Source organism: Hibiscus syriacus, unplaced genomic scaffold (genome assembly GCF_006381635.1).
Source record: "Hibiscus syriacus cultivar Baekdansim isolate YM2019G1 unplaced genomic scaffold, ASM638163v2 tig00110430_pilon, whole genome shotgun sequence".
Taxonomy (NCBI): domain Eukaryota; kingdom Viridiplantae; phylum Streptophyta; class Magnoliopsida; order Malvales; family Malvaceae; genus Hibiscus; species Hibiscus syriacus.
In genome coordinates this window covers 1,976,975-1,993,340 of record NW_024062734.1, presented here as the reverse complement: position 1 = coordinate 1,993,340, position 16,366 = coordinate 1,976,975, and the positions used below count along the sequence as shown (strand labels likewise).

Below are 16,366 nucleotides of genomic sequence, written 5' to 3'. Positions count from 1 at the left end.
AAAATAAAATAAAAGCAATTATGCTCAAATGTGCTTTCTATTTCTCAGATAATCTCAATGCGTTTGTTACCGATGGATCTATTTCAAAAGCAGAAAATATGCGAGGCCAAACTACAAAATGAAAAACATATTTCAACAGAAGTGTTTTTACCTTTTCAAAGATAAATAATATTTACACTTCAATTTTACCTAGTAAATTTTGATAAGTTTGGGTTGTGTTAGAATTCAAGTGATTTGAATTTAAAATCGATTTTAAACTAGAAACAAATAACAAAAGTACAAACTTAAAATTACACCTTATGAAAATTCATGAAAGGTGATCTTCATCAGTCACGCCTTTATCCATTTCAATAAATAGTTTGTTAAAGGATTCTAAATTCATAAATAATTATTTCGAGGGTATTTTTATGGTAAAACCCCCATATATAGCTACTTAATAAAGCAATACCAACAACAGCCCACATATGTAGCTAGTTAATAAAGCAATACCAACAGCAGGAAAATCCATCGAAAACCCATATATAAATATTACTTCAACTTTACATTTGAAATTAAAGATAGGTTTGGAAACAGTGATATAATCGAACAAAACAAAACAAAAAGAAAAAGAAGAAAAAAAGGAAAAACAGGATACTAATAAAAGGGGCATAACCGACTAGCGGCCAATGATCCAATGGTCTCTCACATTGTCTATTCGATCCTGTCTTCTTCAACTTGAACTCATCCATTTCCCTATAACAATCTCTCATCCTGCACTCTCTCTAACCCAAATCTTCTTTTCTAATTTGCTCATCAGAATCCTCAATTTCCTTCCAAAAGAAAAAAATCAGCTTTTCTTTTCTTCAAAGAAGGTTTTTTTCATGGAGCTTATACCTGGTCTTCCTAATGATATTGCCCGTGAATGTTTAATTCGAGTCCCGTACAATAATTTCTCCAGTATTGCATCGACCTGTAAAGATTGGAAGCTTGAAATTCATTTGCCTGAATTTTTCCGTCATCGGAGAGCCGCTGGGTGTAGTAAACATGTGATGATCATGACTCAATCCCGAGTTAACCCGGATAGAAATTCGGGTCTGAAATGCCAGGTCATGCCTATCTATCGGATCGTGGTTTTCGAACCCGATGTCGGTCACTGGTGTGAGCTGCCACCGGTTCCAGGGTTTTCTGATGGTTTGCCGGTGTTTTGTCAAGTCGTTGGAGTCGGGTTGAACCTTGTGGTGATGGGTGGGTTGGATCCAGACACTTTTGATGTCCGCAACGAGGTGTATGTTTATAATTTTCTGTCAGCAACTTGGCGGCGTGGGGCCGACATGCCGGGCTTGAAGCGAATCTTTTTCGGATGCGCGTCGGATTCGGATCGGATGGTGTTCGTTGCCGGCGGACACGACGGGGAGAAAAACGCATTGAGATCGGCAATGGCGTATGACGTGGGTTCTAATACGTGGGTCTTATTACCCGATATGGAAAGAGAGCGTGACGAGTGCAAGGGAATCTTCCACCTCGGAAAGTTCTACGTCATTGGCGGGTATTGTACAGATAGGCAAGGCCGTTTCGAGAGTAGTGCCGAGCTATTCGATGTTGCCACATGGCAATGGACCCCAGTGCAAGAGAACCTCTTATGTCACGCCATGTGTCCTAGAACTTGCGTGGCAGCAGCAGGAGCATTATACATGTGTCAAAGAGATGACGTGGTAAAACTGGAAGGTAATACGTGGAAAGCAGTAGCTGAGCTGCCAGCTGAGGTGTGCAATACAGTTCATGTAGCCGCATGGAAACACAACTTGTTGGTGATTGGTTCTCCAAGCTTCGGTGAGCCCTACATCGCTTACGTGTTGAATCTGAAAAATTACACGTGGACAAGAATGAAACCGGCAGATCAATACTCCGGTCATGTTCAATCAAGTTGTTATGTAGAGTTGTAAATATTTTAAATATTAAAATTCGAATTTTATACTATAATGTAAATAGGTTTTGAAATGTGATAGAATGAGATAATGAATACGAGTGTGATTTTCTCTTTAATCAAGGGATCGACCTAGATAGGGACAGATGAAGACGGTCGTCTATTGAAAATTTTAAAATTTTATGTATTTCAAATATTTTTTTATATTAAAAATTTTATTCATCTCCTAAGATTTTATCAGTTTATTTCTCCTTATTTATAAGTTCATCATTTTTAATATAAAGTTTTACGTTGATCCTTACTTTAATCAGCACAATTTTATAGAAAAAAAAGTGAAAAGTAACGAGTGATGTCGTTGTCCCTGTTAAAAGGGTAATATTTAAAGTGATTGATGAAAGCAAAAATGAATTGAGATTAGGATGAAAAGAGTGGGAAACAAAGAATCTGGAAAATCTCCGACGAGTGTTAATACAGGTGGTTGAGATTCAGGAATTTGAGCTTGTAAGGTCAAGTTCGAATCTCACCACCGTCACTCTTGGTGGATAATCTGTAAAGTCCTATGTAAATCCCAATTAGGTCTTAGGTATGTCCTGGCCCTAGACTGGGGGAGCCACCCATGACTTAAACTTTTAATATACCAAAAAAAAAGAATCTTGGAAAAATCAGAAAGTGAAACATTATTTATAGGGATGGACCAGAGAGCGAGAGGAGATAGTCGCCCTTTTGAAAAATTTAAATTATTATATATTTTAGATATTTGTTATATTTTTTTATCGATAATTTATTTTATTGTTTAAAATTTTATAAAATAATCTCTTCTTATATAAAATCTAACCCGTTCCTAAGATCAGTGGCCATAAAAGGGGCAATCCGAATGCCGAATGCCCTGGAACGTACAACCGTTTACTCAGGAGCAGGATTTACAAGCACCTAGTTTTGGCCTCTAGAGCAAAACTAAGGTCAGGAGGCAATCCATGGTTGTAAAGTACAACTTGTATGTCATTATATTGATATGGTTTTATTTTGAAGATAGTAAGGCTTATAATTCGAGGCATTAATTAATTAAGGTTTGACAATGGGAAAGAGTTGAGCAACTTGCGTTGTACTTGGATTACACGCATGCTGAGTGCTGAAACAGGAATAACGTGCCGCTGGGTTCCACTGGACAATCTGACAATCAATTATCATCTTTCCTATATAAGTCAAGTAGTGTAGCCTTCCCTATCAATTTTGTGTTTTAGAAACCAGAAAGGGAAAAACAAATGTTTTTCCACATCTTCAAGCATTCAGTACTCATAGTTCTGCTGTTTTTATGATCTTAATCGATTCGATTACATTAGTTTCTGCTTAAATTGTTAAACCAATGGATGAGGATCACTTTGATTAAAACTTCTTGATGCAATTTGCGTGGGCATTTAGATTATAAATTAGATAGCGATTGCTACGTTGTGAAGCAGGAATAACGTGTTGCTGCGATTGGACAACTGTGTTTTTTACAGGTCAAGAAAGCCAAGGGAGAAGAATAATTAAAAGAGTGTAGGCTTCCCTGTCATTAGAATCACCGTAAAGCCTCTGATTTTTCACTCATCAATAACACCTCTAAATTTGTAATAACAAGAGGATGATGAAATTTATACTGATATATTGAAAATGTTTGGACACAAGATAGAGCAAATAAAGATGCTAAGATCAACATATTTCTTCCATAATACAGCAAATCATCTCTCACACTTCTTTTAGTGAATCAAAACCATATATCTCAAGTCTACCTAAATTTGACAAGAGGAAACACATCTTCAGGAGTGAAGATAGACGTCTTCAAGTAGTTCAAGAGCAGATTTCTTCTAGGTAAGAAAGAGACCAATACAAGTATGACGAGCCTCAATACCAATAAAGTATTGAACAAGTCCAAGAACTTTAAATGAAAACTTGTTATGAAAATGAGTAATAACAACCACCATATGGGAAGTGTTACTATCGATGATCAAAATATCATCGACATACACAGCTACATACGTAAAAGTAGTGTCCCGTTTGCAATAAACAAAGAACTACCAACATGAGACGACATAAAGCCTAAAGAGCGCAAGAAGTCTTTAAGGTTCGAGAACCAATTTTGAGGTGTCTAGCGAAGTCCGTGCAGTGCCTTCTTGAGCTTACACGAGTGGAGCTGAATTACCATCAGCATCAGCTGCATCAGGGGGTTGAACTATAAACATGTCTTCATGTAGTTCACCCTTCAAGAACACATTATTAACATCAACCTGACGGGCTTCTCATCCATTGGACCATTTGTAACAGTGAAACAATGATCACAAAATTGAAGGTATCAACAAAATCATAGCCAGGTACTTGGGAATATCCTTTTGCAACAAGACGAGCCGCTTGTAGCGGCTAACTGAACCATCTGAATTCTTCTTGATATTGAAGAGCCATTTATAGGCTGTGGCTTTCCAATCAGAAGTTAAGGGAACCATCTCCCATGTATCATTATCTGAAAGGGCCGTATATTCAGCTTCAACAACAGCACACCAATGAGAATCTTGAAAAGTTTCTTGCAATGTGACAGGAACATCTGAAAACTCAGCACAATAAAGCTTCGGTTAAAAAATGCCAGACTTTGATAGCCATGATGCTTAGGTGAATACTCCCGGAAAAGACATGACTTTGATCGAAAGTCGATTTATGGCGGTTAAAAGGCCAAACATTTGGAAAGCATTGACAGCCAATAACCTTGAAAAACAAATAATCACGTGCCTTCCCATACATCACTTGATGAGGAGAAACACCTCCAAGCACCGTCGGAGAAAGACAATTGATTTAAAGTAAACCGAACTGAGTATTACAAACGACCAATATTAAAGAGTCATGCCAGCCTGCTCAAGTAATGTTAACGCTGTTTCAACAACATGACGATACTTCTGTTAGGCGATGCCATTTTGGTTGTGACGTGTGTGGACAAGTCTTACGATGTTGAACGCCAAGGCGAGCTAACTCGTCCTCAAGAATTCAAAATTCACTGCCACAATCTGTATGTAAAGCGACAATACGAGTATCAAATTGATTGGCAACAAGAGTATGAAACATGTGAAAAGCATTCAACACTTAGGATTTATTTTTCAGTAGATATAGCCAACAATTGCGACTATACAAACATTGTCTTATTCAAAACCATATTAACAACATCAACAGACGGGTGATCGAGTCGATGATGCCACAACCAGTACTCGACCGATATTACAACGCATTTGGCTGAGAGGTGGATGAAAGACAAACAGAGACAAAAGAACAAATTGTAGAAGGCTGATTGAAACAGTACAATAGCAAGCAATAATACTTACACGACACTAGAGAACCCCAATAGCAAGTTATTGTGGTGGGACATCCCCTATAAAAATTTATTTAATATCATGTGGATCAATAATCCATGTATCAGACATTAAATTGATAGGAACAGATACTATACACAGAACAATTTTGCAAAATGTAATTCTGCTTGGGGTTGAAGGATTTCTGGAAGAGCTTCCTTTGAGGTAAATATACTTACAATTCTACTTCTTAAATATGATTGAGACCATCAAAATATACTCCTTGTCAATTAACCATTATAAACGAGAGTGACAGGCTTTTCAATCATATATGTCTCATCTCCTCATTCATTTTATGCAATTTGACTAAATTCCAATCGAAATGAAATCTTTGGATAAATGCAATTTTGAGAGAAATTAAGAATTTATGAACCCAATTCAATTCTGATATTTTTCATTCACCAAGAACGTTATGTAATACTCTTGAAACCCACAGGAATTTAGAGTATCCTGCTTTCATGCAATTCACGACCATAATACTAAATTATGGTTGCGGATGTTGCAGTCATTACAACGTGATTTGTTTTATAAAAATAACTATATTGTTATGTTGTGATTTACCGTGTCGTGGTGACCTCGAAAAATATTATGATATGGTCGTTACATTACGTTCCGGTTGCAAATTAATACTATATTGACAAGCTAATGTCCAAAACAACCAAAAAGGTGTGTGGTATTTAAACAAAACTAGATATTCTTTCGCATATTGTATCGCATGTCAATAACGACATGTAGGATTTGATGAGAGCGTATTTTTGTTCGCTAAGTTAGAACAACATAATAATAATGTGATGACTTCAACTAAGTTCAAATCATCAGAACTTGTGATTTTTCCCGTATACTTAAAACTCGAAATGATATTATACAAGTGGTATCTACTACTCAATCTGATATAAGAGAATCCTATGCATCTAGTAGTGCTTCTTCGTTGGCTCAAATCTCATATTACATACAATTCTTATCCTATGATCCAATGTTACAAAAGATGACAGGAGCTCCTGAAAACTTATAGGTTGGAATAGATACCTTCTTCTGCATTATCACCCACCTCTTTACAAGGCATTCAATATCCACACCTTTTATCCTTTTTCTAATTTAAATACATTTAATCTCTGCATATAAAAACACTGAAATTGGGTTCGAGACGTCAATATGGAAAGACCAAGTATTTGGAAAAAGCAGACTCCCTGGTCAAACTTGGCCAACTTGGATAAAACTTGCTAGTTTCGCCGCCTACCAGTGGCATTGGCCCTGCAACTATAAATACACAGTCTTCTTTCCATATCTCTTCACACCCAAAAACAACAATGGCTGTCTCAAGTAAAATACTTTTCTTTTCAGCCAAAAGATGCCTCTACTCTCCAATACATCACCCAAATCAAGAAAATAAACCTTTAGTGCCTGTAAAGATGACCCTTGATGTTGGAGGTGACTCGTCCTGGATCGACTGTGTAAACGGCTGTCTCTTCTTCCTACAAGCCTGTCCCTTGTAACTCGGCTGCATGCAACTTGTCTTATTCGCCCTCTTGCGGAACTTGTCTCGATGGCCGCAAGCCAGGCTGCAATAAAAATACTTGTAATCTCTTCCCGATCAACAACCTTAGATCAACCGGCACAATCGGTGAGGCTGCTCAAGATGTTGTTTCGGTCCAATCTACCGATGGAAAGAATCCTGGTAAAGTTGCTTCGGTGCCCAGATTTTTGTTCACTTGCGCTTGGTCTTTTCTCATGGAAGGTCTTGCGAGTGGTGTTCAAGGTGTGGCTGGTCTAGGTAGAACCAAGATTTCAATGACTTCCCAATTCTTTGCTGCTTTTAGTTTCCCGAGAAAATTCGCCGTTTGTTTGAGTTCCTCAAATGGAGTCGTCTTCTTCGGTGATGGCCCTTACACTTTCCTTCCTTTCAACACCGATGTCTCGAAATCTCTCATATACACTCCACTCATTCTCAATCCCGTCAACACCGCAGCGGTTTCCGTTCAAGGCGAGCCATCTGCAGACTACTTCATCGGAGTGACGGGCATTGCCGTCAATGAAAAACCAGTGGCGTTGAACAAAACTTTGCTTTCCATTAGCAAAGAACGCAACGGCGGAACAAAGATCAGCACCGTTGCTCCCTACACTGTAATGGAAATATCAATCTACAAAGCAGTAGTTGAAGCCTTTATGAAGCAAATTCCCAGGGTTCCTAGGGTTTCAGCAGTGGCTCCTTTCGTCACATGTTTCGATGCTAGAAGCTTCAGCAGCAGCCGTGTTGGGCCAGCAGTGCCACATATCGATCTTGTGTTGCCAAACAAATTGGTGTGGAGGATATTTGGAGCAAACTCAAAGGTGAAAGTTAACAAAGATGTGTTGTGTTTAGGGTTCGTGGATGGAGGAGATGATCGCCGGACGTCGATAGTGATAGGAGGGCATCAAATGGAGGACAATCTTCTGCAGTTTGATGTAGCAGCATCCAGGCTTGGATTCACTTCTTCACTGCTATTCCGACAAACAACATGTTCCAACTTCAACTTTACAACCACTGCTTAGGTCCCCATTGTCTCACTATGTGCTTCTCATTATTGCTAAGAGCGCTACTTGCTTGTTCTAATACTTGTACCCTGTGCTTGCCGTTACGTCCATTTTTTTTTTTGTACTTCGAAATTCATGTTGCCTCAAAATATAATTTGTATTTATCAAATTAGGGTGACGTCTTTTGTAATTTGGAATAAAAGTTACAATAAAATATAATTTAAACACTAAATATTGATTTAGACGGATAGCAATAGTATGTGATGGATCGACCGTTGATTGACGTCTAAATATTCTATCTCCATAAGAAGATAGAAAATAGATAAGTGATGTGGGAGTGTTCTTTCTCATAGTCTTGAGGTTTTATAGTGATTCCTGAAACTAATGCTAGGTGTAGGGTCATCATGACTACTTGTAGGTTGACAAACTGAGTGAATATGATCAATTAACGATAAATTTAATTCTAATAAGTCACATGAACCTATTAGATTTAGAAGTCATATCAACAATTTGCGAATTCCCTAAGTATATTAGATATTTGAGGTTATTCTTTCATAAACTTTCACCTTATGACTTCTAGAGCTCTCGAGATGTTTAGGGGGTGTTTGGATGGAGGATTTTAACATTAATGGTAGGAATATTTTTTTCCTACTTGTGATTTCCAAGTTTGGATGAGCAAAATTCCCAATAGGGGAGTAATAAAATATTATCAACAATGGGCTTAGGTTTTTTTGTTTCCCTTCAACTTGGACTAAAATGCCCTTGTCCTAAAAGATTTATTTCAAAAATACCTTACTTTTATTTCAAAAACTATAGTATATTATCATAAATTTATTATCATAACTTTATTTCAAAAATATTCCTAACCGGGAATTTTATTTATTTATTTATTATCATAACTTTTTAAATATTAATTAAGATTAAAAGAATATATGGTATATTTACTCTTTTAATCTACCCATTTATCTTTTGATTTTTGTGAAAAGTTTATATAAATTTTATGAATTTAAAATTTAATAAAAAATATAAATTGAAAATAATATAATAATATATTTTTTATGAATTTTTATATAAATATTTTCATTTGAATATTTGGAATTCAACTTGTTAAAAAAATACCATAAGGACAATTTAGTAAAATATGCATTCTAGTAATCTTTTATTCCTTTAACCAAACACTGTAATCATATATTCATGTCAAACAAACCAAACACAATAATGTAATAGTCCCAGTATTGTGTAAGGTAATGTAACTTTTCGGTAATTTTATTCCCAGAGATAATATTATATTCTATGAACTAAACGCTCTCTTAATATTTTCGAAGATGCTCTTTCGAGATCCTCTCTATAGAGAGGTTGCCTCTTCAAGGATTTTGAGGTACGGATGTGAAGATGACGCATAAAGGACGTTTGACTTGGGTACAACACAAACAATTTCAAAAGTAACTGGCATATATATACTTTTTGGGAGAGGATAGGGCTTGAATCTTAGATAAAGTGGATGTCTTAAATACATGATATAAGATATATACTCATCATTTATATTACTTAACTATTAGAATAGTGAAACTATCGACAATATCTAATGTGTGTTAAATACATGATATCATGTGATATTTTTTAAAACACAAAATCCAAAAGCATAATAACCAGATTCATATGAAGAAATTGAAGGCCCAAAATAATTGTAATTGTTCAATGTACAAATGCAGTCCAAAGTACTTTAAATTGTTCAAAATCAATTAAAGAATGAGAGTGATTCAAAATACGAGATGATGCTATTTGCTTCTCATACACCTGGTAAGAACCTCTACAAATCTCTTGTACATGTGCCGCTTCAGATACTTTCTACCATTTTCCTTCCTTCCATCCCCATTTGCTTCCTTGCATTTGGGTTTCTTAGCAAAAACCGGAGATTTTTGGCGAGAACTCGCGTTCCAGGACGTCCCATCGGGTGCAAAAGCCCTGTCACATTTTGCTGAAGTTTCTCTTTTGTGCCGCCACCATCAGTTCCCAAAACCTGTGATCATGTCAGGAACATTTTCAATATACCGATTATATTTCCACTTCCAAATCTAGGAAGGGCTAAATAAAGGGTGCTAGCTTTCCGATTTAGGACACTAATAAACAAGACAACCAAACTCGCTTACTATGAAATCAACACTAATATTCAAACATGTATGGCTGTATGCATTTGCACTTGGAAGTACACACGCGGATAGAGATTTGCATGATGTGTTGTTATAATATAAAGAAGAGACATCAAGATAGTGGGAAATCAGGGGAAAATTACGTACTAAGAAGAGAAATTTCACTAGTATCGAAAATAACAAGAATACAAGCTGATTGTGGCATTGCACGGCTGTCAAGGCTTAATCAACTTAACTTATAAGTCTAATCCCTATTTATAGGGATAGTTACTCGATTACGAATAAAACTTAGCAGCAAAAAATCTACTCAAACTAGATTTCTTACTTTTAATCGACATCTGATAAAATAGTTATAGTCTTGTACGAATTCAATATTCGGCAAGATCCAAAAACTCTAACATGTATGCATGCATGCAGGTGAATCATAAGACTAATGTCACAAATCTCAACAAAAATTCTGAAGATTATTTACAAGGAAGATGAAGACAACTACAATGGAACTTCATGTGATAGGATGAAATACAAGCCAGTAAATCATGGGATTTTATGAAAATGAATAGCAGGTGATATTCCTAGAGCACACGATATCACAAGCTTAAGCAATATAACATCCAAAAATAGCCATCAAACGGAAGAATAATCAAATCAGAAACGTAAAGGTGTCTTACCGCTAGACCAAATGTCATTGCTTCAACTGTCACTCTCCCAAATGTTTCTCCTAGTCCCTGTACATAAAATGCAGATACCATAACATATTATCCGTTTAATTCAAAACAAATTATAATAAATTTGAGAAATAAGTATCAGCTAAATTGAAATAGTAACAAATACATCAATACAGTAACAGCAAAAAGAATGTTTATGACAATTAAGTGCTTTAGCAATGTGTTGATCAGAGATTCAGAATAGTGCAAATAAATGAATAGATGAAAAGAAAAAACTAGTAGAAAAAAGCACAATTCTCTACCCTTTTCATATGGAACACAATACTACCAAAGCATTTACTACGTGGAAGATGGAGCTATATAATAATATAAAAGGGCCAGTTATATGCGAAAAATCCCATCTGGAACGTACTGAAGTTAACAAACATTAGAATTCAAACTACTATTCAGAGTAGAAGAAATAAGAGCAATTTAATTAAGAACCAAAAGATAAGCAATTAATTACCTGGGAGTTCATGACATAAACATCTGCTGCTGAATATAGTGAAGCCACACGTGTGGTTGAAGGAGTCCAGAGTACAGATTCAGACAATGTTGCATGCTGAGACAAAAACCTTAGAATTTCTTTGACATAAGGTATCTTATTGCTCTTAGATCCAACTGAACCAATAAGAATTTTAAGGGCGTGTTCCTGTGCTCCTTTTCTATCATACATCTTCCTTCCAATAGAACTGTTGACACTGACATCATTTGTGGCATTCACAGGGGTAAATGATCGCAATTCAGTTGAAGATACATCAAGATTTCTCAACTTTTGAAGCAAACCTCTTAAATGATGCTTTGAAGCCAAGCTAGATTGATCTTGTCTGATATTGATTTTTTAACTTCAGAATCAGTTTCCAAAGGATCTTCATTAATCACGAGGCCTGCTGATTGAAGAAGAAAGAGCTGCATTTATGCTACTTAGTGACATTACGAGCATATCATTATCTGTCAAACCCATCTCTTTTCTCACTGCATCTTGCAACAACTGCTTTTTCTCTAGCATCTTTGCTGGGCTAGCAGCAGGAGTATTTAAAGAACAAGGAATGCCAGCTACAAAAGCCAGCTCGTCATTAACAGCAAGTGGAACAAGAGCAGGCTGAGATCTCAACTTAATATTTTCCTCTTGACACCAAGTAAGCCACTGTATACTCTGCATTTCAGATAAGAAAATAAGCATTTTCACATGATTTAGTACAAGCTTTGACCAATCAAAGTATTCTCTTCAATTTTCCATGACCCACCAAGCAATTTGACTTCCTCCAGCTGGGAAATGAGCAATATATTGATCTGAAACCATCATACATAAGGAGGCAGACCAAAAATGAAAATTCAAGTTTTCTAATCAGGATTTTAGAGAAAACTAGAGTAAGAACACACGTACACACATATGAAACATAGTCGATAGGTTTTCAAATGGTTCAGGTAACAATCTAAATTAAATGCATATACACAACTAAGAAAGCATAAATTTACATACACATGTACACACACACACATATGCTTGGTACCATGAGTTTAAAACACTATATGGCTAAAAGAAAGCCGCAATCTTGTGCCAAATAATAGCTGAGCTTCATATCAGCTTAAGCAATGTCTTAAAAATATAAACTTTCTGATAATTTTCTTACCAATCCATGTTGCACAGACTGCTGACCCTACAATCACAAGGTCTGCCTTCAAGGCAGTTTTGAAGCTAAGATCTGCTCTGTCTTCAATCACTTTGATCCTTCTTCTTGCAAGCTCCGACATTAATCCTCCTTTCTTACTGAGAACTACAGCAGATACTGTGGCTCCACAGCTCAAAAGCTCAGTTGCCAACTCCATCATTGAAATCGGAGCCCCATTCATTGAGAGTTCGTGAAATACCAACACTAATCTTCTAGACCAAACAAGGCGTGCAAAGTCCCCCTTCCTATCACATGTTCCAGACCGCTTTGCAGGACTCCACTCCAGAACTCTGTCCTCCACAGACCCAAATGGACCAACAAGTAATCCATAAGAAGAATTTTTCATCGGAATTTCCTGTTCTTGCCCTTCTGTGCCACCATTTTCAATGTTCATCTTTGCCTTAAGTTTACCACGCATCTTGTGCAAATTATTACGCCTTGCTCTTTTACTCCTTTTCTTCCGATGAAACGTCATTCCCCTTCTTGGCCAAAATCACATCAATCTTTCTGTCATCGTAGACCTGGGTTTTATTAGTTACATTAATCATTGCAACCAAACTGTCATCAGCAAGCAAATCTCGTCGTGTTTGCTGTTCAGCATCCACAAGCTTATTTCTTGTATCACCACTGAAACCCAAATATTCATCCTTGTTATGACCATGAGCCAACCTGGATTGGACATAAAATCCAAGGTAAGCCCAAAGAGTGATTAAAAGCAACCAATAGACTACACGGTTGCTCCTAAACCATTGCGTACCACCAGAACCAGTTCTAGCTTCTCTTCTTGGAGTTCGGCTTGAATTCAATTTCCGATGTATAGGAGAACTCTTAGGAGTTGATCTTCCAGACAAACTCGACTTAAAGCTACCTTGCCTTAACGATGATGGTCCCTTGCCGAGACGTTCTTCCATTAGCTTCTGGCTATAGTATTTTGCTGACAAGATAAATCAGTATTCTTCATATGTTAGCCAATCCCAAAAACAAACAGCACTAAAAGGTCTATGTTCGTTCTAGATCCAAAATGCTTAGAAGCACCTTCTTCTACAGCTTTCCAAAATTCAAACCTATATGAATGAAGAAAATATAGGTTAGATGTTCTTCTGACAACAGCATCAAAATCTTATGCATGGAACTGTATATATGGTTGGCATAACAAAAGGTCGGGAATGGATAAAAATATAAATTCTCGTGAAAGTTACCGAGTCTTGTATTAATTCCAGAAATTTACTTGAAAGAAACAAGTAACGTGACAAACAAACAACAGCCTCAGCTTATTTGAGCAAATTATATCTTTCCAAGGTGATGTTCTATTTCAGACTATCAGAAGACAAAAAAGTGAGATCTCACTTCCATTTTTTTTTCAAAAATCTAAACTTACAAAGTTATTTCATGTCAAAAGTAAATATTTGGTTATATTTTCTCATAAATCTATCAATGATTATAATGGTAATGGTAGCAACTGACTTGTATTTCATTTTTTTTTATAGGAATAGCAGGTCTTGTTAAAAACCTCCCTCTTAGATTACTCTATAAAGGAGTAACTAGCGGAAGGAGGAAAAGAGTACCTAATTTTATTGAATAGATTAACTATTACAATAACATACACCAATACATTTAGAGCATCAGAAAAAAACTACAATCCTTAACACTCCCTAGGGAAAAAAGCTTTACAATCAACCGATCCCCTCCTTAGCTAATTTATCTGCCTCCCAATTACAGCCCCTTGGAATAAATCTAATAATAACCGCCCTCTCTAAAACTAAGGACACAATATACAAAACAAGGGATCTGAAGAAAATAGGAGCCGAGTTAGGCAACAAAATCCAGTCCACTGCAGATTTGCAGTCACTTTCCAAGATCAGTCTTCCCCTCACAACCCACTCTGAACTGACTTGTATTTCATAGATAATAGATTATCCATAGATATTTATATAAGACGAGTTCTATATGGGACGGGATTTAATAAGAGGAGTCCTATATGGAATGGACTAAATACAACCTAAACAAATAATTAAAGCCGTGTTTGGAAACCAAGTTGTAATTGCATGAAAATGTAAATACAATGAATTTTAATTCCTTAGGCATGTTTGACTGGAAGAGTGTAATTATATTGTAATTCTACATATCATGTTTTTTAGTACAAATTATAATTACTCAATTACATAAGTTTAAATTTAAAATAATAGTTGACCAAACACGCTAAAACTGTGTAATTAAATCCAATTACACCCAAAACTAACTACAAGTTGGCGTTCCAAACGATTTAGGAAAAAATAGTCCTAAAACAAAGTTAAAAACATATAATCCTCTATGTAACTCGGATATTGAGAAGCTCATGAATACTAAAACATAAAATAAATAAAAAAGGACTAATATGCATCCTACGAACAATGCCTAGATGAAAATTACATTCTATTTCCACTCGTTCTCTACCACTCTATTAACCAATCAGAATATCGACAATAAAAATCCACATTCAATAAATCTTAATGAGTGGAGATCCTTTTTTCTTCTTCTTTTCATATACTTTTCTCAGCAACCACGCAGTTTCATAAAGAAACAGAAACAATCTCTTCAAATTTCGTTACATTCCATAGTTTTATTTTCTGGCATTTTCTCGACAACCAAGCACATCCTTATGTTTCTTACTAACTTAGCACTCGCATATCAAAGCTAGGGAAAAAGTCAAGGAACCATCTAATTGAACACGAAATATATAATAATTTTTTTTAAAGTAAACGGAAAACAAAAATAAAAACAAAAACAACTAGTTTAGCTTACATAGAAGGATTCGAAGAAACTGAAGAAATTGTTCTCTTTTCTTTCTCTCTCTTGATCTGTGTTCTTGATTGATCCAAGCTTACATTGTAGAGGAAAAAAATTAAAAACACCGAGCAAGAGGGAGAGGGAGAGGGAGAAAGAAGATGCGGAGAGACTGAGATGTCTGAACGGATATTTGAAACAGTGGAGTGGATGGTTCTGATCAGGCGCTGCCTTTGTAAATCAGGCGGCGTACAAGTTTATGGTGGTCAATTATCGGGAGATGACGTGCAGCTTAGCTGTTGTTTGCTTTTGCTGTTGAGTGCTGATCCCAAACAATTTGCCAATTTGGCTTTGGGGTTTTACAGTTCTTTTATTTCATTATTTGGAGAATTATGTTTTTCCCCTGTATTTTTCATATTTATTTTATAGTTCATATTTGGAGAATTATATTTTTAGGGTTTCTCTTTTTTTCTTCTTAAGCTTTTTCCCAATATTTTTATATCTTCTTTTCTTTTCCTTTGACTTTTATTTAGTTGGTAACAATATCAATTTCAATATTAATTGTCGATCACTTATGATTATTATTTTTATTTATTTTTATATTATATCATTTGTTTTTTTAAGTTGTTTTCAATTTTAAATAAGAATTTATGTTCTTGTAATACATTTTTTATGCTCTTGTGATACGCTTTTTCTCTAATTGTGTGATATGTTCCTTGTAGCTTTTGGTACGTTTTCCGCATATCTCTACGGTCGTGTTGGTGCTCGCGTAAGGATCCCAAAAAATATTTTTTGATTGGTTTGTTGGTAATCACGTATTGTCATATCCCTTATTTGGTAAAAAGTTATTTTTCGATATAATCATAAATGTGTAACGAAACAACTTGCCAAATTGTTTGGTTTGTTTACTATTCTATCACTTTTTAAAGCGTCTCGTTTGACAGAAACAATGAATTTTATAAAGAGAATATTTCGTTTTTCTTCATATCTTTGAGTTTAATATTTTTATTTTGTGTAGGAGTTTTTCTTTTGTTATTATTGTCCCTATTTCTCTCTCTATATTTATAATTTTGACGCATTCCATTAAAATACAATTTGCCATCGTTAAAAAAATAATAATAACTATGAGGGGTCGGTGAATTATTATTAGTAATAATTATTATATACTATGGGCTATGGTTGTTGGGTTTAAGTTTAGTTTTAAAAAGACGGGTTGAAACAGCTTTGATTTTAGTATTGGAGCTTTACCAGATCAAACTCTGGATGACTGAATCCCATAGGATACATTTATTTA

At 35.6% G+C, this 16,366-nt stretch overlaps 1 protein-coding gene and 3 pseudogenes across 1 annotated transcript; 2 read left to right on the top strand and 2 right to left on the bottom strand.

Annotated features, from left to right (window-relative positions):
• Positions 1 to 823: 823 nt before the first annotated feature.
• On the top strand, positions 824 to 1,952 carry LOC120125476 (F-box/kelch-repeat protein At1g15670-like). The gene has a single exon (XM_039143912.1). The coding sequence runs from the start codon at positions 861 to 863 to the stop codon at positions 1,920 to 1,922; it is 1,062 nt and encodes a 353-aa protein (XP_038999843.1). The 5' UTR covers positions 824 to 860; the 3' UTR covers positions 1,923 to 1,952.
• Positions 1,953 to 4,812: 2,860 nt separating this feature from the next.
• Positions 4,813 to 7,861, top strand: LOC120125352 (annotated as a pseudogene).
• Positions 5,212 to 5,394, bottom strand: LOC120125495 (annotated as a pseudogene).
• Positions 7,862 to 9,481: 1,620 nt separating the features above from the next.
• Positions 9,482 to 15,342, bottom strand: LOC120125473 (annotated as a pseudogene).
• Between the last annotated feature and the right edge of the window lie 1,024 nt (positions 15,343 to 16,366).

Bases quoted from the DNA above. Each gene is read 5' to 3' on its own strand.
- LOC120125476 (XM_039143912.1), top strand. From the start codon at position 861: ATGGAGCTTATACCTGGTCTTCCTAATGATATTGCCCGTGAATGTTTA.